The following is a 25,414-nucleotide window of genomic DNA, read 5'->3' as shown; positions in this document are numbered from 1 at the left end:
AATTTTTGGGACAGTGCTTGCAGAGGCATAGTTCTGATAGGAGGTGATGACTGAAGGAAACTTCCAATGCCACCTCTTTTGTGAAATGACTGACAGTATCTTGACTCATTTTACATCAGATGAACCTGGAACCATTTCCCATTTCATTGCATATTTTCTAACATTTTTGCTCACTAAATCTTGAGGGACTCGCGCTAAAAGCACCTAGGTATAGCGACAGCTTCAAGTTTGTCCTCCAGAGAGTTACACAGTCACTGCCCTTGACTGCATTTTAAATATGTTTGGCTGAACCTTCATTGTTATGAAAACCTTCTTCCTTTGGGAGTGAACAATGCCAGGTAGTGTAAAGACCAAAATGGTGCAAAACCTGTGCTCTGAGTAGAAATTAGTTTTGGGTATTGTACTGTCAGTAATTTAAGCAAGCTGGATACTAGAAATTCAGTTCCAGGGTTCTCTAACATCTTTTCCACTATGTCCAGAACTTATTTACGACTAGCAGTAAGTCTCCAGCAATCTGCACAAAATTGGTTAATGTTACATTTTTCTGGCTTCCCAAGGATGAATTTCTAGGCTAATGTCTAGTTGCATCGTGTTAAACTTCCATTACTTGACACAACTAACTACTTCCAGATGACTCCCTGGTGACTGTTTTAATGGAGCAGCGGTGTTTCACATTGCAGGATTCTCGGAATGCTCCATCTAACCTCAGGAAATAGTTCATGATGACGCTTTGTGTCATAGTAACTGGATGCAATAGTTTCCATAATTACCTCCCCCTACTAATTCCTAAGTTTACCAAAAGAAACTTCAGTTTGTTAAGCTTTAAGTTTGATGTTAGCAAATTCACATTGTGTTTTAATATTATGTTTCTAAAAAATTAAGTGGTACTAAAAAGCATTTATATATTTCAAATTTAAAACATTTATTTTCAGTAAAGTGTCTTGCAAATGTTATCTTAACCTGAAAACTTTAGTTCAGTTACTAATTGTGGTCACTTCTGATGGAAATACTGCCTCTGTTGGCCCTCTGAGGTATTATTTCTATTTCATTGTATTTTCCATGGAATGATCCTTTAATCCCTGGTGATGACATCAGTACAATTAAATTTCCTGGACATAACATTTGACCATAGCACCCTATATTGCACAATTAAACTTCAACAACAAGGAGGCCAAATATGACTTTCAATCACTTGATAAAAGCAATTCAAAGGATAATATACCCATCTGCTACAACGATGTTGTCTAGCTATCACTGAAGACTTAGTCAGCTCAGCTTTTAACAAACTTAGTAACTCTTTTTATAAACACACATAACAGACCTTTAAAACATTCCTCTTGTGGATTCCCATTTTAACAATCATTTTTTTCTGTCCTCTCACAAATGTAACAATGTAATAAATACAAAATATTGGACATAGCACTTTTTGTTTTGTCCTCTTTTTCTTAGTATATGGTCTAAAATGTCTATTCCAGCATTTAATATACAGCTGTGCCCTGACTTGGAAAGTTGTCTGGATACATTTGACACACAAAATGCTGGTGGACCACAGCAGGCCATGCAGCATCTATAGGGAGAAGTGCTGTCGATGTTTCAAGCCGAGACCCTTCATCCTGATGAAGGGTCTCGGCCCGAAACGTCGACAGCGCTTCTCCCTATAGATGCTGCCTGGCCTGCTGTGTTCCATCAGCATTTTGTGTGTGTTTTGTTGCTTGAATTTCCAGCATCTGCAGATTTCCTCGTGTTTGCTGGATACATTTGAGATGTGCCAAGCAAATATCAGAGAATTGCTTGTACTTGCCCTTGCTCCACCTAACGGGAGCAATGAAGAAGGTTCACTTTGGTCATACTCGATGCATGGACCATATTATCTAAGTATAAGAGAAAACAGTGAAAAGAATTATCAACTGTAACAATGATGTATCATGGATGGTCATAGAACAGCTTTTGGCCCATTAAGCCCATGCCAAACTAAGATTCTGCCTAATCACAGCGTCCTAACCTAGACCATAGCCCTCCACACCCTTTCTATCCATGTATTATCCAAATTTCTCTTGTGTTGAAATTGAACCCATATCCATCACTTCCACTGGCAACTCATTTCACACTCTAACCACACTCTGAGTAAAGAAGTTCCCCCTCATTATCCCCTTAAACATTCCACCTTTCATAATCCATGACCTCTAATTCTACTCTCACCAACCTCAGTGGAAAAAGCCTGCTTGCATTTGCCCTATCTATACCCTTCATAATTTTGTATACCTCAGTCAAATCTTCCCTCATTCTCCTACATTCCAGGGAATAAAGTCTGAACCTATTCAATCTTTCCCTGTAACTCAGGTCCTCAGGTCCCGGCAGCATCCTTGTAAATTTTCTGTGTACATGATGGTATTTAGTTCAACAAAAACCAAAGTTGATTTATTTGTCTGTGCAAGTTAAACTATATTTAAGAGAGTTGGATTAATGGTTTAAATGCAGCCTCAAAAATCTGACCCTTCAACTACTTCTGGAAAAAGTGTGTAGTATTGTTTTGAGTGAGTATTATTATGAATCATCTTAAAATGCATATTGCATTGTAGCGTATTTTGCACATGTTCTATCGTCTGGGGTTAATTCCAACATTTTAATCAACTGGCCAGACACTAGAGACATATTCAGCTGGAAAAGGTTGAACATAAGTAAAAATTCTGGCACGTATACAAACTTTTTTATGCTATTCCACAGCAGGATTTTCAAAGTGGACGTAGTTGTCGACATACGGCCAATGCATGCAGATACTGTGCTCTCCAGAAATATTTTGCTGATCCTCAAGTGCGAAAAAGCAGTCAACTGGGTAATCAAGTCACATGATATCAGTGGAAAGCTAGAAGTGATTGTAAGTATTTATGCATTAAGCCCTGTTAATGACTAAGTAATTATTAACCAGAAATCTAACTACTATAATCAGGTTTGTTATTTTATTAGTCATTGCAACTCTCCAGATGAATTAGCAAGTAAGTGGTTTTTAAAATGCGGAAATCTTCTAAAGAAGTGTACCTCTAAAAGCTACAGAAAACTTCAATCTATAAATATGTTATTTTCATACGTGTAAGAATTATTGAAATAAAATTGTTTTTATTGAGGATCACAGTTCATCCAAAAAAAATTGATTCTTTGCAAAAGTTTGACTCCTTGTCTTTGCATAGTAGTACAGGTTAGGGGCCCTTGCAGAGTGCACTTTGAGGTACATCCTTAGAATGCATTTTTCTGCTGGCTCCCTCGAGGTGTTGGCTGTCAAGTTCAGTATTTGCACAAAATATTCTCAGAGTAACTCTACAGCTTCACATGCCATGCTCTCAAGAGCAGATGATATTCTTTTATGATTTCAACCCAGTTCTCCATTTGTATCGCTGTAAGTTTCCAGGATTTTCTTCCTCGAGATTTCGGTAACACAAGCCAGGAGCAATTTAAGATTGGAAACATTTCAGCACTCCTTTATGATATGATCAGAAAAAATATTTTAAAAATGTGATTATATTCTCCAGTTGGGCAAAACATAGAGCCGAAACACACATTGATGCACTCATCGGGTATGGAGGTATGACAGGAATGGAGCTGAGGAGCCAAATGTATAGCATGTCCACCCATTCAGAACATTATGGAGCACCTCTGGACTTGAAGATGAGTCCTCACAGGAGTCCACTGTTGCTATTTCTATAATGCTACATAATCAGCAGATTATGTAAAATAGATTATACAAAATAGAGTTGTTTCATTAAAAAGGTATAACTGGGTTAAAATCAAAGAACCAATTTTGAGATAGAATCACATCCCTGTTATTCAGAATTGTTTTGTGAGTGAAATGTTCAGTTTATTTTGTACTCTTTATTGATTCATGAGAATCATGGGCAAGTATAGATTTATAGCATTATCTTACTGAGCTTAAGCGAGTGTTGCGAGCTTCCTTCATGAACTGCAGCAGTCTTTGGGATAAATATATTTGCAGCATGCTGCTTAGCTAGGTAGTTTCAGGATTTTGGTCATGCAGCATTGGATATGGCAATGTATTTCTGTGTTGGCATTTCTCTGAAGGTGTGACTGCTGGGGAATGTGCAAATGTGGCTTTGTCATTGGGCAACTGTCCTTAGGTGTTGTGGGTTTTGGGAGGTGATATTGGAGAACCCTTGGTAAATTGATAAATATAATGCACACTCTAGCTATGTGGTACCATGTTGAAGAGGATAAATGTTAAGGTGGCATTTAGGTAGGCTGCTTCTCTTTGACTGTACTAAACTTGCTGAACATTGTTTGAACAAGGGATTCAGTTAGTACACTGCTTAACTTAAGAAATGGACCATAGGTTAAGTTGGTCCATTTCAGATCAGTGGAGTTTTCAAAATGTGTATGGTGGAGGATTGCCTAGGATAATGCCACTAAATGTCAAGTATAAATGGTTGGTGTTTCCCTTCATAAACTGGTCACTTCTTGGCCATTGTGCAAATATCACTGAATCAGGACTGGTTCCATGGTCTGATGGTAATGATAAAGAAGATTATATAGAAACATAGAAAACATACAGCACAATACAGGCCCTTTGGCCCACAAAGCTGTGCCAAACATGTCCCTACTTTAGAACTACCTAGGCTTTACCCATAGCCCCCTAATATGTTAGGCATTCAGGTTGCAAGTGGTGCCGAAGAGCAAATCTACCCATGGAACCTCGAAGGTGCCTGAATTTGTACCTCTCCATTAAAAAAAATATTCATTTATGGGATGTGGGTGTCAACTGCTGAGCCCATCCCTAGTTGCCCTTGAGAAGGTGGTGATGAGCGCCTTCTTGAACCACTGCGGTCCCTGAGGTGTAGGTACACCCACAGTGCTGTTAGGAAGGGAATTCCATGATTTTGATCCAGCAACAATGAAGGAACAGCGATATGTTTCTAAGTCAGGATGGTGAGTGACTTGGAGGTGAATTTCCAAGTGGTGGTGTTCCCGGGAATCTGCTGTTCTCATTGTTCTAGATATGGTAGTAGTTGTGGGTCTGGACGGTGCTGCCTTAGGAGCTTTGGTGTGTTGTTGCAGTGCATCTTATAGATAGTACACACTGCTGCAACTGTTTGTCGATGGTGGAGGGATTGGATGCTTGTGGAAGGGATACCAATCAAGTGGGCTGCCTTGTACAGGGTGATGTCAAGCTTCCTGAGTGTGTTGATGGAGCTACACTCATCCAGGTGAGTTGTGAGTATTCCGTTACTCTCCTGACCTGAGCCTTGTAGATGGTGGACAGGCTTTGGGGAATCAGGTGAATTACACACCACAGGATTCCTAGCCTTTGACCTGCTCCATTTTATTCTTCCTATATTACCATCAACTCCCCCCAGATTCTACACCTTAATGTTAGGGGCATTTACAGTGACCAATTTACCTACCACACACATGTCCTTGGGAAGTGGGAGGAGACCCATGTGTCCACGAGGAGAATGTAAATATTTGGAGGTAAAAGATTGCATGATATCCAGGCCAGTATTTAGCCCTGCATCAAATATATATTTTTTTAATTATCAGACCATAATTATGAGCCTGGTGTGCACAAATTGGCTGCCAACATTACAAAAGTGGCAGCACTTCTGAAGTAGATCACCAGCAAGAAAGCATGAAGGTCAGGGTGTGATCTATATTAATGCCATATTTTCCCCCAAAGATAAAATTACATTTTTTAAAGTAGAACTTCAGTTATTTTGTAAAACCGAAGGTGCTGTTGTCTACATCTTGTCAAAATGAATGTACTGAACTTTGTTTAGCTGTAAAATAAATAGGATGTGCGTGTGTTAAGATAGCGCATTTACGTACTGGCAGTGCATATAAATTTGGTGTAAACATTGGCATAAACAAATAAGATACTCTGTAGCAAGCCATCAGATGTAGTTAATTTCAGATGCAGATTTAATGTTTGAGGGTGCACTCATTCAACACTCCATTGAATGATTATGTGTGGCCTTTTTTTCCATAAGGTCAGTGAAGTATAACAAAAAAATTAAATGTTCCTAAAAGCAATGTAACTGTAGTGGACCTCAGTTGAGCATTGGTGAATTCGTGGGAATTTTCAGTGGGAAAGGATTAAAATTTGGTCACAATAAGGGCAAGTAGAATGAGGAACAAATGGGGAATTTAGCAGAGATACACTGCATTACGCCTGTAAAGTGATCAGACATTTCAATGGAAAACATCATTTAGACCATGAAATTAATTTAATGTGTGTATTCCAGCCTCATAATGGATTGTCTACTAAAAGCTTAAGAGGATTTGCTAGATGTTCCCTTTGGACAAGTTTATTTTACTAAATGCTGTCAACAGGTGATAGTTTCAGAATATAGTTAGCTTAACTTGAACTCCTTGTCTTCAAACAGAGAACAATACACAAATCATTTGCATTGCAAAACAGATTTAAAAATGTAACCTTACCATGCTTCCACCCTGTTCACGTGCGGTGAGTGTGAATTTCCTTGTAACTCAAGTTAACTTATGAAGCCAATTTTAATTTTTTTTTAAGACATGGCAACATAAATTACTTTTACTGTTGATTGAGAAATGTGATATCTTTAATCATGAGAGCTTTCCCAATTTTTAGAAGATCTGCATCCAGATAATAACAAATAAAGCTGTATGCGAGTCTGTAAGGCTAACAATAGATAGAACACTAAAAGATAAGTAAAAGCTTGTTTCATATTCTATTTTGCCAGGATTGGAGAATTTTTAGATGTGAGTAAAGGTTAGTCAGGTTGTGTGTGTTTAACACAGAAGAGGTTGAGCAAAGATTTAATTAAGATGCATTATACTGCAAGGCCCAGAAATGTCTTATAGAAACATATAAAATTATGAAAGGGATAGATTAGATAGAGGCAGGAAAGCTGTCTCCACTTGTAGGTGACACTAGAACTAGGGGACATAGCCTCAAGATTCAGGGGAGTAGATTTAGGACTGAGATTAGGAGGAACTGCTTTTCCCAATGAGTGGTGAACCTGTGAAATTCTCTGCCCAATGAAGCAGTGGAGGCTACCTCAGTAAATGTCTTCAAGACAAGGTTGGATACATTTTTGCATATTATGAAAATATGAGGGTTATGGGGAAAAGGCAGGTAGGTGGAGATGAGTCCATGGTCAAATCAGCCATGATCTTATTGAATGGTGGAAGGAGATGGCCTACCACAGCTCCTATTTCTTATGTTCTTGTGAGAGAATGGAAAGGAAGGAACCTATTTTCCTTGGCAAAGAGAAAACTAAATGAATAGATTGAAGGTAATTGTTGAAAAGGTTAGATACAAATGGATTTCTTTTTCACCAAGATGGAGTCAGGAACTTAGTCTGAATGCATGGTTTTAAGAACAAACATAAGAACAGAAGAAAGTAGGAGCAGGTGTAGGCCATTCAGCATCTCAAACATAGTTCGCTATTCAGGATGATTATGGCTGATCTGCACTCTCATTTCCTCTATTGTGCCATTTCCCTGATCTTTCAAAAATTTACCTACTTCTCTAAACAGTCACAATGATCTAGCCTTCACAACCTTCTGAGGTAGGGGATTCTAGAGGTGTACTATTCTCAGTGAGACGAAGATCTATGCAACACACAGAAAATGCGAGAGGACATTTTGGGCCGAAATCCTTTGGCAGGACTGGAGAAAAAACATTGGGGAGTAGGTTTAAAGGGTGGGGGGAGGGCAAAGAGAAATACGAGCTAATAGTGAAACCTGGAGGGGAAAGGGATGAAGTAAAGAGCTGGGAAGTTGATTGGTGAAAGAGACAGAAGGCCATGATAGAAAGAAAAGGGGGAGGAGCACCAGAGGGTTGGCAAGGAGATAAGATGAGAGAGGGAAAAGGGGGTGGGAAATGGTGAAGGGGGGGTGTGTGGGGAGCATTACTGGAAGTTTGAGAAATCTATGTTCATGCCATCAGGTTGGAGGCTACCAAAATGGAATGAATATAAGGTGTTGTTCGTGCAACCTGAGTGTGGCCTCATCACAACAGTAGAGGAAGCCATGAATGGAGATATTGGAATGGGAATGGGAACTAGAATTAAAATGGGTGGCCACTGGGAGATCCCGCTTTTTCAGGCGGACAGAGCGTAGATGCTTGGCGAAGCAGTCTTCCAGTCTACGTCAGGTCTCACTAATATACAGGAGGCCACATTGGGAGCACCGCACACTGCATATGACCCCAACAGACTCACAGGTGAAGTGTCATCTCACCTGGAAGAACTGTTTAGGTACCTGAATGGTAGTGAGGGAGGAGGTGTAGGGGCAGGGGTAGCACTTGTCCCACTTGCAAGGATAAGTGCCAGGAAGGAGATCGATGGGGAGGGATGAATGGACAAGGGAGTTGCGTAGGGAGTGATCCCTGCAGAAAGCAGAATTTGGGGGGGGGGGGTGCGGGAGAAGAGGGAAAGACGTGCATGGTGATGGGATTCTGCTGGGGGTGGTGGAAGTTCCAGAGAATTATGTGTTGGACATGGAGGTGGTAGGTGAGGACAAGAGGAACCCTATCCCGGGTGGGGTGGTGAGAGGATGGGGTAAGAGCAGACGTATGTGAAATGGAAGAAGATCTATGCACCTCAGTTTCACATGATGCGTCCTATTTGTGCGACATTGTACCCTCTTTTGAGACCCTTCTACTGGTGGAAATATCTTGATATCTATCCTGAATAAATCTGCTGCACACACATGTTTTCATACATAAGAAGCCCCAAATACAATCAAAATATGTTTGAATGTGCACTTGAGGTGCCATGGCTTTGGACCCATAACTGGCTTTTTTCCCACTGCAAGTGGACAATAAGCCAGATGGCTCTCCATGCTGTATTTTGCACGCTTCACTTTTATAATCTCTGATTTTATTTAATGTTTATGATATCCTCTATCTTAAGAGCCATTTCATCTCTTTTGATTGCTGAGAGATGGAGCACCTTCAGTCATTAGGAGATATCATTCCAACTCGTAGTCATGAAGTATCATTTGATTTTTCCATTATGATCTTACCTTTATCAACCCTAAGATAGGACAGGTTTAGAGTGGGGATTCCCAACCTGGGGCCCATGACGCCTTGCTTATTGGTTTAGGTCCATGGCATAAAAAAGGTCAAGAATCCCTGGTTAAGAGGGATGTGAGCAAATGCGACTAGATTAGATGGGTATCTTGGTCAGCATGGGTGAGTTGGGCTGAAGGACTTGTTTTTGTGCTGCAATTTGATATGACTCTATAACTATGCACTCTGAATTTCAATTAAATTTTACTATAAAATAGTACAGATGCACAGCATCATTTTCAAGAAGAGAGAACCAAAGAGATTTCCAGTATAGGGACAAGTAGAACAGTTTGTTTCTATGCCCCTGTTCATATTCTCTCATGTCACATACTGTGCCCCAGCTATGAGGTTTAAGGCTCAGTGTCTTTCCCCTTTCCTATCTAAAGTGCCCGGCGGCTTCGGTTTCAGTTCTGTTAGAATTGAATTACGGTTGTGTTTGTTCTATTACGAAATGTGTTTCAATACCATTTCAAATCTGTTAGCAGCTAGTAGAATTATGTCTAATAATTCTTCGAAGTTGCCTTGATCTCTATTCTTTTATGAAAACATAAAATCTCCCCTCTAGTTGTTAAATCGTGTTACTAACTTCCACCACTGAATTATGCAGCATGTGACTTGCCAAGAGATAAATCTATGACCCCCAGGAAACTTACTCTTTTTGCAAAAAACAAATACATTATAAGTATCAGAGCAGTAGTCTTTCATTCAGTCTCCTGCACTTCAGAATGGAGCTAGTTAAGGAATTCACTTGGGCAACAGGGAGTGGTGTGGAGCAGAGGAGCAAATTGCTATGAGAAGCAACCTAGCTTAAAGAAGATGGTTAATTTCAGCTCAGAGCCAGTGGTCTGGTTGGGCTCTGGGCCCCTATTAAGTACACATTACATTTAGAAATGATTATGAATATGTAATTTTAATTGCATAGATTTCTGGAGAAATTAATTAGGATTTTTAAAAAAATGAATGAAGTAATTCATTTGAATATTGTTGTTAACATCTATTTCTACCTCATCAAGATTTCTGACAGGGACAGTCTCAAATTTAGCCGAGAGACAGAAGCAGCCATGATAGTGGTGAAGAAAACATCATCTAATCTGACATCTGCCAGGATCGACCTTATGCACTGGGTTCGAGAACGTGGTCACAGCATAATCACTTCTTATACAAAGGCTTCAGTTGCTAATCAAATACATTTAAGGCTTCAAGAAACTGGTAAGCGTTAAAGAATAGGTATACCTTTAGCAAAAGTTAAAGCTCAATTGTAATCTGAACATCTCAAATTCCACCACCAATGAATATTCATTATATGTGAACAATGTATCCAGTTGGCGGTGGGTGGTGTAATGGCATGTGCACTGGTCTTCGAGGTGAGTGGTCCCGGGTTTGAATCCGGCCAGCTCCTTGCATGCTTTCAATCTGTGCTGGGTTGAGAGTCGAGCTAGCAACTCTGCCTCGTAAAAAATCGAGAGAAAAATGCTAAAGAAATGGCAAGGTTGCGGCCCGATGTGCATGCAAAGGAATAACAATGTATCAAAGCATATTGTAAGGAATGAGATGTTACACCATTATCAGAACAGACTGCAGTAATTTCATCTAATGGATGTCCTGTTTGTATGAAATACCTGTAAGTTTTTTTGCGTCACTTATAAGTAGTCAAGACATTGAGTTATACAGCACAGAAAACTCGCTATTTAACTTTACCTTAAACCTATCTGCATTGATTAGGCAAACACGAGGAAATCTGCAGATGCTGGAAATTCAAGCAACACACACAAAATGCTGATGGAACGCAGCAGGCCAGGCCTGCTGCTTCCACCAGCATTTTGTGTGTGGTGCATTGATTAGGACCATTTGTCTTTATATGAGCAGTGAAACAGCATGGACCAACCAAACACAAATAGGTAGAATTGGTATCATTTTCTTGATCCCCAAAAGTTCATTGTTCAGCAGCATAAGCATTAATGAAGTGTTGGGATAAACATCCTTTAAATATTATTGTGCATCAACTCCTTATGAATACGTAAAGGGATGCCACAGTAGCTTAACAAAAGAGTGACGCTATTACAGCTTGGGGCATCGGAGTTTGGAGATTTCTGATGCTATCTGTAAGAAGTTTGTATCTTTCCCATGAGCACATGGGTTTCAAAAACATACTTTCCAAAGTTTCACAATCCAAAGACATACTAGTTAGTAGATTAATTGTTCATTGTAAAATGTTCTGTTGTTCAGCTATGGTTAAATAGGTGGGTTAGTAGGTAGTGTGGCTCAATGGGCTGTAAGGGCCTGATTCGTGTTGTATCTCTAAATAAATAAGAAGGAGACCAGAATCACATTTACAAAGACCCAGGCCATGCTTAGCATTATCCACAATTTTGGTAGCAACAGCTTAAAGCACAAGTTTGGGCTACTGAGATACTTTTGAGGATGATGATGGTGGGGAATGCAGTGTGGGTATCATTGAAAGTAGTATAGTTGCCTGAGCACTTTACTGAGAGGCAACCTGGCACGCGCTACAAATTTCTGGATGTTATCCAAGTCCCATTTCGCTGTTGGAGCAGCTGTGAGTAGTACTGGAATCTGCATACTTCTCCAAATTGTGAAATGTGTTGGAGGTACTGAGTGGAAAATAAAGCATTCCCACACAGGGATACATGAGCTGACAAAGTAACTTCTGACCCATGGTTTTCTGCTGCTGACAAAAGCCAGGCATTAGCAAGCTTCCAAGTATTAATTCAAGATTCAAGTTTATTTATCATGTGTACATCGAAACATAGAGTGAAATGAGTCATTTGGATTAACAACCAACACGACCGAGGGTGTGCTGGAGGCAGCCTGCAAGTTTTGCCTCACATTCCAGCACCAGTGTAGCACGCCCACAATACTCAGTAGAACAGCACAGAATCTGAATGAAATAAAATCTTTAAATTTCTGAACAGGACTATAAGATAAATTAAGAAAATGGCTTCAACTGAGGTGGACTTGTGCCACCATCTGTTAGTGGATCGAAGTTAGTTGAATGTTCAATAGTTTATCATTATCCATTTAAGGAGTTATAAATTACTTCTTCGTGTTTTGAAGTTGAAGATCCGTAAAATTTGTGGTCTTTTTTGAAATTGAAATGCTGGAAGTAATTCAGAAATTCTTAAGGGAGACAAGAGATTTGCTGCAGCTGCTATGGGGGGGGATGTTTGCCATCTAAATCTCTGTGCAACAAATGGTGAAGTAACAGGTGCAGGAGCTACAAGAGGAAGAAAAGTCACTTCTAATGTGACAAAGTGAAAATATATCTTTGCATCTCATCGGGGAATGAACATTACAGTGGTATGCAAAAGTTTGGGCACCCCTGGTCAAAATTTCTGTTACTGTGAATAGCAAAGCGAGCAAAAGATGACCTGATTTCCAAAAGGCATAAAGTTAAAGATGACACATTTCTTTACTATTTTAAGCAACATTACTTTTTTTTATTTCCATCTTTTACGGTTTCAAAATAACAAAAAAGGAAAAGGGCCCGAAGCAAAAGTTTGGGCACCCTGCATGGTCAGTACTTAGTAAAAACCCCTTTGGCAAGTATCACAGCTTGTAAGCACTTTCTGCAGCCATCGAAGTGTCTTTCAATTCTTGTTTGGAGGATTTTCGCCCATTCTTCCTTGTAAAAGGCTTCTAGTTCTGTGAGATTCTTGGGTTGTCTTTGAGGTCTATCCACAGATTTTTGATGATGTTTAGGTTGGGGGACTGTGAGGGCCATGGCAAAACCTTCAATTTGACCCTCTTGAGGTAGTCCATTGTGGATTTTGAGGTGTGTTTAGAATCATTATCCTGTTGTAGAAGCCATCCTCTTTTCATCTTCAGCTTCTTTACAGATGCTGTGATGTTTGCTTCCAGAATTTGCTGGTATTTAATTGAATTTATTCTTCCCTCTACCAGTGAAATGTTACCTGTTCCACTGGCTGCAACACAAACCCAAAGCATGATCGATCCACCCCTGTGCTTAACAGTTGGAGAGGTGTTCCTTTCATGAAATTCTGCACCCTTTTTTCTCCAAACATACCTTTGCTCATTCGGCCGAGAAGTTCTATTTTAACTTCATCAGTCCACGGGACTTGTTTCCAAAATGCATCAGGATTGTTTAGATGTTCCTTTGCAAACTTCTGACACTGAATTTTGTGGTGAGGACACCAGAAAGGTTTTCTTCTGATGACTCTTCCATGAAGGTCATATTTTTGCAGGTGTCGCTGCACAGTAGAACAGTGCACCACCACTCCAGAGTCTGCTAAATCTTCCTGAAGGTCTTTTGCAGTCAAACAGGGTTTTGATTTGCCTTTCTAGCAATCCTACAAGCAGTTCTCTCGGAAAGTTTTCTTGGTCTTCCAGACCTCAACTTGACCTCCATCATTCCTGTTAACTGCCATTTCTTAATTACATTACGGACTGAGGAAATGGCTACCTGAAAATGCTTTGCTATCTTCTTATAGCCTTCTCCTACTTTGTGGGCATCATTTATTTTCATTTTCAAAGTGCTAGGCAGCTGCTTAGAGGAGCCCATGGCTGCTGATTGTTGAGACAAGGTTTGAGGAGTCACGCTTAGAAATTTGCATCACCTGGCCTTTCCTAATGATGACTGTAAACAAGCCATAGCCCTAACAAGCTAATTAAGTTCTGAGACCTTGGTAAAAGTTATCTGAGAGCTCAAATCTCTTGAGGTGCCCAAACTTTTGCATGATGCTCCTTTCCTTTTTTTCACTCTAAAAATTGTACAAAACAAAAATAATACACTAATCTTGCTTAAAATAATGAAAAGAATGTTTCATCTTTAACTTTATGACTTTTGGAGATCAGTTCTTCTTCTACTCACTTAACTATTCAGAGTAACAGAAATTTTGACCAGGGGTGCCCAAACTTATGCATGCCACTGTAAATTGACAAGAGGCAATGATGTGCTGTAACAAGTGTTGGACTGAATATAAGCGGCTGCTGTAAATGCTCAAAATTCTGTTGCCTATAAACTAAAATTATGGGTCAACATGCTGTAGTGCTGTGTTAATTTGTATGTTAAAAAAGTAGAGCCAAATGGTATATTACCACTTTTTTAAAAAAAATATGTTCTTGTTTGTCACTTTTCACTTATTTGTTCCAAAAATGTTTGCCTTTCAGAAACTGGCTTACCTATGCCATTTGTATGTGTGTACATTACCAAATGACACTTAGCAGATAAACCAGAGGATGAAATTTTATTCCTGTGTTTTATTTCACCACTTTTGCTTTCATTTTTCTTAACATGTTACCGAGGTTTACAGTTTTATTTCCTGTTGCTATTTTATCTCCATCAATAACTTTCCTTCACATTGCTATCTTTTGAAATGTGCATTCCTTCTTTTTCTATTTAGTTTTGTTAAAGGCACGGCACAAATATAACGTGGATGGTGGGAAGTGTGCCTTTTCTCTATGTCAAAAATGAAGTAACACAGCAAGCACATTTCTTCGGAACTCTACTATGAGTTAAGCTGTCAAATGAAGCAGATGAGTAGAGGAAGGAATTGTAACTTAAGAACAGAAGGAACAAGCACAACTCCTGACAAACAGTTTTCTTATGAAGGGAAAAGGTAGCATTGAACACTTTCTCATTGCTGGAAGGGAGGACATTGGCTCCCCCACTGTAGCTCTCAGGTGAATCATTGCAATAAGTGATGAGGCTGCTCAAGCCACAGTATACTGTTAGATTGTGATAATCACAATTTTGACCCAGTAATGAAGGAAGACTGACAATACAGATCAAGATCAGACCTGCCAAGGGTCTCGGCCTGAAACATCGACTGTACTTTTTTTCCATAGGTGCTGTCTCGCCTGCTGAGTTCCTCCAGCACTTTGTGTGTGTTGCTTGGATTTCCAACATCTGCAGATTTTCTCTTGTCCAGGATCAGACCACATATGCTTTGGAAAGCATTTGGAAGTGATAATGTTGCAATACCCATGCACTTTTGATCTAAACAGTAGAAGCCCCAGCTTCAAAAGGCTTTATCAAACAAACCTTGATGAAAGCATTCAAAGGCTTATAAAAAAAATGTACTCCACCATAAAATGTAAATTTTAGTAGCAGATGATCCATAAGGGACCAATAAGACTAGCTAACTCAAGGCAATTCTGCTTGTAAATATTTCCAATTTTCAAGGTATGATTCACTATTAACAGAATTGGTTTCCTCAGCACCATATACCTTGCACAGTATTTTGACCCAAAGGAATTGCTCATAGGGATCATGTCATCTTGTGGTCCAGATACTGGAGCAGTTTGCACCAACCACAGATTCTCTGAACAAAAATAGTCCAGTTGCCCCATTGATGTTAACCAACAGAATATATTGTAACAGAAAATAAAAGTTTAAATACCAGATTATACATGTTATTCATTTGAAAGCTATCATAACATTAAGGCATTGTGTTTATTAAATGATCTTACAGATTGTCTTTTGTCTCGTTATTCCTGGATGGTTCTAATGATACACAGAACTTGCAATTTCTTACCTTCTTTTTAAGGGAATGGCAGTAAATATTATTATGGATGCAATATCAATCTTCAAAAGTAGTATTAAGTTATAGATGTGGTTAAAGTAGTAATATTGACATTTTTACATTTGAGTTTCTATCCCCCCCTTTTTAATCAACTCAACTGCTTGGCCTTTCTCTGGAGACTGAGTCAGTCAGTTTGGCCAAACAATATAGGGAGAAGAACTAGTAAATCCTCGTTGCAACTGATAAGTTCCTGAAATCACTGTTGGTCTTGTTCATGGAAAATTCCTTGTATTCAATCTAAGGGTCGGATGGTGAAGGGCTAATTTAAAAAAAGGAGAAAGAATAAAGAGAAAATTCACAACTCCAATTTGAAAATACCTAATTATTCATGGAATGTTTGGAAGCTGATGTGGACTGTGTTATGATGTAAAGTAATTTAAATGTTGAATTTTTTTCAATCTCAATCTGAATATTGTTGTTGAGGCAAGCCCACATAGATTCATTCAGTCTACCAGAAAACCCAATGCTGGAGAATGTTGTTATTGTTCAGATTGCACTTTTGCAGTATGTAATACATTGTAATAGTACAGTAATGCTATTGTTTCTTTTTCAGACCATGATATTAAATAGTATAATAGTGTTGTGTTCAACTGTTCAGAGTTTTTGACATTAGGATTTGAGAGCCTTTTGAAAATTTGAATTCAAGCTGTTGAAGACAGAAGAGCTGAAACTAATCCTGACCTATAGAACAGTCTATACATCACCAAACTGTTTGATAGTTTGCAATAAAATTAAATACAACAAAGCAGTATTAGTATAATTGTAACTCTGGAGTAGACCTGATCTAAGGGAAACACACACACAAAATGCTAGAGTCAGGCAACAGGTCAGGCAGCATCTATGGAGAGGAATACACTCCTCTTCCCCACCATTTTCTAGCTTCCTTCCCTTCCTTTCCACTCCTCATGAAGGGACCTACCTGAAACGGTGACTGCTTATTCTTCTTCATAGATGCTGCCCGACCTGATAGATTCCTCCAGTATTTTGTGTGTGTGTTACTCTGGATTTCCAGTTTCTGCAGAGTACCTTGCATTTTATTGACTTCGAAGTGAAAACTTGTTTTAAGTCTTGTACTCTTTAAAACAAAAGTATTGACAGTTTCCTGTTTTTCCATCATCCTTAGATGAAGAAGAGATGGATTCCTTCCTTCCACCAGAGCTTTCTATTCTGAGAGAGCCGTTATGGTCACCTGAACAGGCCTTGCCTGGTATGAAAGAAAAGCTTCGGTTTCCATTTCCCTTTGACCAAGGCAGATTGGATACAACTCACAAGCTGCCACAGATACCATCAGAGAGTACTCTTGTAAATCTAATGAGAAATGGATTCCCTGAACCACAAGAAATTCAAACCATTGATAATGTGGCCCTGTTTGTTCAATGTGAGGATGAAAAAATGATAGCTGCAATTGAAAAGAGCAGCTTGCAGGTTTGTTTAATTCCATTATGTGCTTCAACAACTCTAATAATTTGTGATGTGTTTGTGAATTAATATATTTGCAATGCTAATGATGCAAAACCTAAAAGCCCTTATTAGTTGTAAATAAATTGGTTTATTACATGTACGAAGGTACAATGAAAAACCTGTCTTGCATGCTGTCCATGCAGGTCGTTTTCATTACAACAGTGCATTGAGGTAGTATAAGATTATATTTACAGAGTAAGTGCAGTGCAGGTAGACTATAAGGTGAAAGGCCATAACAAGCTAGACTGTTATAGTATAGGTCTGACTCAGTTCATTTCTGGCTAAAGACACAGCAGTACTTGAGTTTTCTGTGGCCATAAAGGAGATTTGAAGGAAATTGTAACAGGCCACTTAGAAAGTTAAAATGGGCAGAATCAACATGGATTTATGAAAAGAAAAGGTGTTTGAAAAATCTGTTCTTCTTTTCAGGTTGTAATTTGCAATTAAGGTTATCCACTTTGATCCTTTGGTTGAGGTTGTAGGACTAAGCAAACAGCTTTGTACTCTCTTAAGTTCCGGAAAATTAGTATTTAGAATTCTTGTATAGTCTGATGCAGGGATGATGCTTTTGCCACTTAAGATGTCCAGAATATGGAGTCACAATTTCAAACTAAAGCTCAACTATTCTAACATGAGAAGAAATTGATGAAGGTCAGCCGTGATTTTATTGAATGGTGGAGAAGGTGTAAAGTGTTGAACAAGCTTTACTTGTATTCTTAATCTGAAGGTAATTCAACAAAAGAACTACACTTTCAAATAAAATGCTCAGTGTATTTGCAATGCATGGATAGTATTTGGAAGAATCACTGTTGCTTTCCATGACATTGTGATTGAAAGATATTTGGCCTTTGTTTGAAAGAAAATGATTGCATTTTTTCTAATTTAAGGGGACAAGTTAGTTTTAGGAACGATCATTTAAAAAATAATTTGAATTAATTTAGTTGACGCTTGGAATGCGTTGCCTGGGCTGGTGGTAGAGGTCAATACATTAGGTACTTTTAAGAGACTTTTAGATGGCTATAGAAAATGGAAGGGTATGCATAAAGGATTAGTTTAGTTGGCCATTTGATTATTTATTTGGTTCAGCGCAACGTAGTGGACCATAGGGCCTGTTCCTGTGTTGTACTGTTCTCTTCTGAATGACACAGTTTATTCTGCCATTTACAGATCTTGTATGTGGCTATGAATGAACCAAAATCAACAACCTGCAGTCACATTAGTATTACACTAGACTCCTGCCATTGCTATTAAAATCTGTTTTAATTGTATCGCTGTAAGAACGTAACTTGTACTGAATAGATGTGTTACATTTTACTATCCCTATACAGGATGACATATCTGCAGTAATGCAGATTTCTCTACTAGATCCAAATTGTAAAGCAAAAGTAAATGCCACACATTACATTTTGGAATCTTCACTCACTGGCTGTGAGACGACCATGTATCCATCTATGGATGGTTCCATCATCTATTTGAATTCGGTACGTAAAACAATTGATAAGTTGCCTTTTTTAACTAGCTGTAAATGATCAAAGCAGATTTTTTTGTCCTGTCCACCAGCTGATTGTTAGCTCTTGTCAATGGTTTTTGAAGATGAAAGTAATGCTTTGATCAAGATTATTGCTTGAAAATTGAATAGCGCCATTTAGGCATGCCATTGTCAACAGATCTTAGAAATAACAGATCTACAGTCAAGGAATGATACAAAAATGAGTCTATAAATTAAAAGAAGGCTTGAGCTAGAATATTAATTAGAGGGTTTAGCATTTGGAGATTGGAAGGAAGTCAGTCTGACAAGTGAAAGATTGAGGACGTAGTTAGCAGTCATTTTTGGTAATTGGAGGTCATTGAAAAGCCCATGGGAAAGACTAGGAAAGCATATTCTTCAAAGAAGGCCCATCTAAGGCAAAATCTCTGTACTAGACTCCATAGGCCCCAGCCAGTTACTTTATAACTGGTGCTGTACCAGGCATTGTAAATATTATGTAGGCCTGTTCCTGCATGTACAACTTTGGCTGTTAACAGGTGATGCACACATGGAGGAGAGGCTAGTAAATCTGTATATCATTGTATGCTGTTGTGGCAGCCTGTGCTCTTCCATAAAAGACAGAGAGAAAAAGAGGAAAATTATACTTTTATAAAATTCTGCACAAACAGTGGTATCTGAGATTTCTCTTTGTAGTGGAGAAGGAATGTAAGCTGAAAATAGGAGGTAAAATGAAGATCTATTCACATGGAGGTGTGGATAGAAACAAAGGAATCTTCCAAAAATGCAATGTTCCAGTGAGTGGTAAGGCTAGGCTGTTAAAGGAGAAAGTTACTAAGGATGGCAGAGGAGAGATTATGTGTAGCTGCTGATGGAGAGAGCATGGAATAGTGATAGGTAGCACTGTGCAAGAGAGCTAATTAGAGATTAGGAAATATTATTCCTGTTGTTTTAATCATGACCAATGACCTTTGCAGATCAAGTATTTCAAAAAAATTATTTAAATTTAATTATTTTTAAATGTTTCCCTCACTGATAGGTTGTGATGCAGTTAGAGTCCTCTGTTGAAGGAAGTGGATGGCAGAGTGATAATGAAGAGTCAGGAGACAACGGCTACCCTGGAGATGGTGATGACCTAGTTGGAAGCAGACAGAGAACCATTCCGGTATGCTATGCAGCTTGCATATTGTTTTTCCATTCACATTTGTGTATGTAGAATGGGTTAGACTTCATAAAAGAGATGATACAAAGGTTGAAAGTTCAGTAGAATGGTGTCAGAGACAAGTGTGTAATGATACACCTTGGAAGACCAAACTTGAAGACTGAGTACAAGGTTAATGGCAGGGTTCTTAGCAGCGTGGAGGAACAGAGAGATGTTGGGATGCAAGTCCATACATTGCTCTAAGTTGACATGCAAGTTGATAGGGTGATAAAGGAAGTGTATGATTTAATCCTCCTTCTTTGGTAGGAGGATTAAGTTCAAGAAGTGTGAGGTAAGATTGCAGCTCAATAACACTCTAACTAGACCACACTTGGAATGTTGTTTTCCTCTTCTACCACAGTCTGTGACCATACACTTCCCAACACTGTATTCCATCTGCCACTTCTTTGCCCATTCTTCTAATCTGCCTAAGTCCTTCTGTAGCCTGTTTACTTCTTTAAAACTACCTGTCTCTCCACCTATCTTCATATCAACAAACTTTGCAACAAAGCCATCAATTCCATCATCCAAGACATTGATATATAAAGTAAAAACAAGTTTTAATGTTCTCGGATTAGATTTCACTGTACATGTGATAAATACATCTGAATTGGGAATGAGAATAGTAATAGATTCAGCACTGAAAGGGATTGTGTCACAATATATGTAGAGAGTTGCATTAGTGACAAGGACCCTGCCCTCCCCACATTGCCTATGGAAACTGGGTGATGATGCAGCAATTGCGACCAGCACTTGGTGGAGTGAGCCAGCAGGAGAATGTGCAGAAGATGGTCTTGAGAGCTGGTGTCAGGTTGAGGTGTACAGCCTCTCAACATCAGAAAGCAGGGCTCAGGGTTGCTCTTGCCCTACCAAGATAGTGCAGGTGTTACTGGGAACTGGGAGTATCAGCTGCTGTTATCATTGTGCAACTCTCCCCAACCTGTGGATTTCTTTAAAAGCCAGTGTGCATTGTTGAGTTTGTTATTGTGGCGGAGTCTCAAGGCTGAAGAGAGCCGTGTTTGCCAGCAAAGAGTGGATGTTACACCCTTTTATCATATCCAGCATACTACAAAAGATGGTGGGAGAAAGTGTGGAATCTAGACTGTCTAGAAATCTGTGTAACAATGGCCTACATTCACTACAGTTCTGCACCCCATACCTCTACATTGAGTGGAAGCAACGCTGGTCTCTTCCTGCCCAACACTAGCTCTTGCAGGCAGCCACAGACCATTGCTTCCATGGTTCACTCCACACCAAGCCATGCAGTGATGAAATACCATTTCAATGGTGTGGAAACACCATTTTCTAAGCACATCAGCAGCCTGCTTATGGGTGTATTTTTCCATGTACAGAGGGGTACACATTGTGTACTCTTCCAAGCCTACCACAAAACTCCCTACTAAGTGCAGAGGTTGTCATGGATGCTTGAGACCCCACATCACCGGTGTACTGTCCTAGGCAACGAACGTATAATCCACTCTACACAGACAGCCACCTTCTTTGACTTTCTTTCTGAGGTAGGAAGCCTTAACAAGAAGAGCCCACTTGCTAAATGGAATCCATTCACAGGTAGAGATGGCATTCTCAGAGTTAAAGGAAGATTAAAGAAGGCACTGAGTGTTAGGGCTCCAGGACCAAGGCTGCAATAATAAATCAGCATTCTGTTGGGAAGTACTAAGCAGAGAGCCCGTGCCCTAGAATTCTCAGGAAGAGTTTAATAGATGTTTGCAACCACAACAGTTCTCTTAATAATAATTTACTTCTTGTTTCAGTTTAACTGCACGTACATGACAGCAAGCAAGAAATCAGAACTGCCTTCACGTCCTCGTTTCCCTTCTGTGACACAAGTCAACAATGCAACTTTGAATATGGAGCTGTATAACACAGACTTGTTCCGCACTCCCTCGCAAGGAGTGCACACCGTTTCAGAAAATCGCCCATTATATGTTGAGGTAATGGCTTGGCCAGCTTGCAAATGATGAATTGTGTAGTCTGTGCTTTTAGCAGAATTACTTTTTGGCAGTTGTTAATGCAAAAGAACATGTGGTTAGCTTGTGGTTTATCAGTCTTTGGTTTGACCGGGGAAATTTCAGCCCAAAAGTGATACTGAGGTTTGACCAAAGTGATTATTCTCATGACGCAATGACCAAAATTTCATTCTGGTGAATAATACTACTTATAAAACCAGGAACTTTAATAATGTTACAACGGTCTCTCTAAGTACTCACTTTATGTATGAATTATATTCATATTTATTTAAGTTCCTGTTAATTGGTGTGAGATTCACATTTTAATAAACAGCATTGGAATGCACTGTGATCATCTTCAGCAGGCTTTTATGCATGCAATCTCCGGAGTAGGCTGGTATTTTGCAACACACACAAAATGCTGGAGGAACTCAGCAGGCCAGGCAGCATCTATGAAAAAGAGTATTGTTGACATTCTGGGCAGAAATGTTGACTGTGTACTCTTTTCCATAGATGCTGCCTGGCCTGCTGAGTTCCTCCAGCATTTTGTGTGTGTTGCATGGATCTCCAGCATCTGCAGATTTTCTCTTGGTTGTGATTGGTATTTTGCACCAGTGTTCATGTCCTCAAAAACAAACACAAGTTGCTGAGTTTCCTGGTGCTAAATGATCTGTTGAAGATGTTGTGTTAAAGCGTCTACCTCATTCTCACTCACTGTTGTCTACAATATTCCACACAAAAGTAACTAAGAGTTAATTTAATCCAAGAAATTTAAACCACAAACCAGCCAGGTGTTCACTCAGATCCTTGTAGTCCTGACAAGAATTAATGGGAATTTAATTGTAATTGCCTACTTCTTTCTGTGTGATTTTATAGATAAATTGCAAGTTACTTTTAAAAAGTTGAAGTAAATGAAACAAAAACAGATTGACGGAAACATTAATTAGGGCATACAGTATCTGTGGGAAGAGTTAATATTTCAGGTCAAACACCTTTTTGTAATTTATTTTTTATTGAAGACATGTTCATTCTAAGTTGCAGGAAAGGTGGGGTAGAGGTGGATAGGCCAAGTGGAATACCTCTGATGGGTGCTTGGGGATAAGTAGTTGAGGTCATCTGGTTGGTGGGTGTTAGATCAGTTCAAAAGTGAGAAGCAATGGAATGTAAAAAGAAATTCAGGGCTGTAGGACATGCTCAGAAGGTCAGCCTGTACTCATGGGGGGTGGGGGGGGGAGAGAGAAAGAGAGAGAAACTCTTTCTATTTCCTATTCTAGTTGCTCTCTCACCCATTCTTTTCTCCTTTATGCCATCATGATCTGCATATCAACACCTATTGGTTCCCACCTCCTTCTATTTCTTCCATAATCCATTGTCTTCTCCTATTGTATTCCTTCTTCTTCTTCAACCCTTTACCTCATCTGCCAGTCACCTCCCAGCTTCTTATTTCATTTCCCCCCTCCCCATCCACCCACCTTTTCCTTCACTTGATCTCACTTATCGCCTGTCAGCTTGTATTCCTTCTCCCCCACCTTCTTATTCTGGCTTCCTCCCTCTTCTTTCCTTTCATGATGAAGGGTTTTGGCCCGAAACGTTGACTTTTTATTCTCCTCTATAGATGCTGCTTGGCCTGCTGAGTTTCTCCATTTTGGGTCTGGTACATAAAACTGAGGCAGTTTTATAGATGGATAATTTTACAACTGAAATGCTCAGTTCTGATGCAAGCAGAAAAACAGAGTAACCAGAAGTTATAGAGTTCAGTATTGAGCCTGGAAGGCTGCAACTTGCCCAGGTGGAAGATGAGGTGCTATTTCTCGAACTTGTTTAGGCTGTGCAGTGGTCGAATTAAAGTGGCAGGCGACTGGAAGATCAGGGTCACATCCACAGATTGAAATCAGATATCCCACAAAATGGTCACCCAGTCTGCATTTCCTTTATCCAAAGTTGAAGAGATACATTGGGCTCCAAAACACTTTCTTGTATTGTACAAACTGTATATAAGTCAGGTGTTGGTAAACTGGGGAGGGCTTGTACTCTCATTACATAATTCTCATAAGCTTCTTCCCCCGTGGATGCTGCCAGACCTGCTGTGTGACCAGCATTTTGTGTGTGTTGTTCTGGATTTTCAGCATCTGCAGAATCTCTTGTGTTTAGCTTCTTTCTCAAGTTAGATAATAGTATTAATAGGTTCTCCTCATTCAAGTTACAAATAGAAATTCCTTGGTTGTCTGTTGAGCCACTTGATCCCTACTTATAGTGAAAACTAAATTAATTCAAAATAATTTCATGATTCAGCAAGATCACATACAGCATCTTATCAAAATCACCCAGGCAATAATACCAAATCAATGTCTAAGTGCACCTCTGCCCAACCAGAGGCATCTCTTGAAGCAACACACACAAAATGCTGGAGGAATTCTGCAGGCCAGGCGGCATCTATAGAAAAGAGTACAGTTGATGTTTCGGGCCAAGACCCTTCAGCAGGACTGGAGAAAAAAGATGAGGGGTAAAGTTAAAAGGTGGAGTGGAGGGGAAGGAGAAACACAGGGTAATAGGTGAAACCAGGGGGGGAGTGGTGAACTAAAGAGCTGGGAAATTGATTGGTGAAAAAGATACAGGGCTGGAGAAGGGGGAGTCTGATAAGAGAGGACAAAGGCCATGGAAGAAAGAAAAGTGGGGGAGGAACACCGGAGGGAGGCAAAGGGCAGGCAAGGAAATAAGGTGAGAAAGGGAAAAGGGGATGGGGAATGGTGAAGGATGTTGTTCCTCCAACCTGAATGTGGTCTCTGCACAATAGTGGAGGAGATCATGGCTAGACATATCTCTTGGTCAGTTTGGTTATCAGTTCTCTAGTTGCAATTTCAGGTGGGAGCTTCACATCAGCCGCATTATTCTTCCAAGCTAAAAATAGATACAAAAAATAATGCAGAAGCAATTTTCCAAACTACACTTGATACAAATCTGTTTCCATTCCACACATGTTGGTTCTTTGCATAGTGTTATATTTTTTTTGTGTTTCTATGGTGTGAAAGACTAATTTAACCTGTATTCCATTACAAAGACACTCAGAGTATTCACTTGATGAAAATAAATTTGTACTGCAATAAAGTAAAACATAATTAATGGTGAAAAAACTTTTTCATATGATTTTTCTTTCCCCTTTACAGCTGATTTAGTTGTGATGTTGTATATTTTAATGAGCATTTTAATGATTTTTCTTCTTCTTGCTCCTTGGATTTAGGTCTCTATAACTAAATCTAACCCAGATGTAAGTTTTGTCATCCAAACCTGTTACATTTCTCCATCATCAGACCCTGCTGCTGCTTCAGACTATGTCATTATTGAAAACATTTGTCCAAAGGAAGAGTCTGTGGCCTTCTACAGTTCTCAGAAGCTCAATTTCCTACACGCAGAGATGGAAAAAAAGAGATTCAGCTTTATCTTTAAGCCGGTCTATAACATGTCCTTGGTTTTCCTTCATTGTGAAATTATGTTATGCAATAAAAATGACGATGGTAGCCAAGGATTTCCTAATCTTCCCAAGGTTTGTTTTTATAATCAATAGAACATAATCTGAGTTTAGGATGTTAAAAAGTAATAAATACCGGAACGTTGCATTGAAAGAATTATTTTTTATAAGCTGTATGTTTCTTTAATGTGTTATAATAGTTATATTTCCTCATC

General features: G+C 39.3%; 1 protein-coding gene across 3 annotated transcripts in view; it reads left to right on the top strand.

The window, feature by feature from the left end:
• Positions 1–25,414, top strand: part of tgfbr3 (transforming growth factor, beta receptor III) — a 139,979-nt gene that overhangs the window by 90,933 nt on the left and 23,632 nt on the right. For 2 of the 3 annotated variants that reach the window (XM_059983880.1, XM_059983879.1), the window contains exons 7-13: positions 2,725–2,875; positions 10,069–10,264; positions 16,742–17,043; positions 18,408–18,560; positions 19,605–19,730; positions 21,539–21,718; positions 24,972–25,274. In XM_059983880.1, coding sequence (XP_059839863.1) covers positions 2,725–2,875; positions 10,069–10,264; positions 16,742–17,043; positions 18,408–18,560; positions 19,605–19,730; positions 21,539–21,718; positions 24,972–25,274 — 1,411 coding nt within the window. The remainder of the gene's footprint in view (positions 1–2,724; positions 2,876–10,068; positions 10,265–16,741; positions 17,044–18,407; positions 18,561–19,604; positions 19,731–21,538; positions 21,719–24,971; positions 25,275–25,414) is intronic. The other variant, XM_059983883.1, reaches the window with a different exon arrangement.

Source organism: Hypanus sabinus, chromosome 11 (assembly GCF_030144855.1).
Source record: "Hypanus sabinus isolate sHypSab1 chromosome 11, sHypSab1.hap1, whole genome shotgun sequence".
In the NCBI taxonomy this organism is placed as follows: domain Eukaryota; kingdom Metazoa; phylum Chordata; class Chondrichthyes; order Myliobatiformes; family Dasyatidae; genus Hypanus; species Hypanus sabinus.
This window is presented reverse-complemented; position numbering and strand designations above follow the sequence as displayed.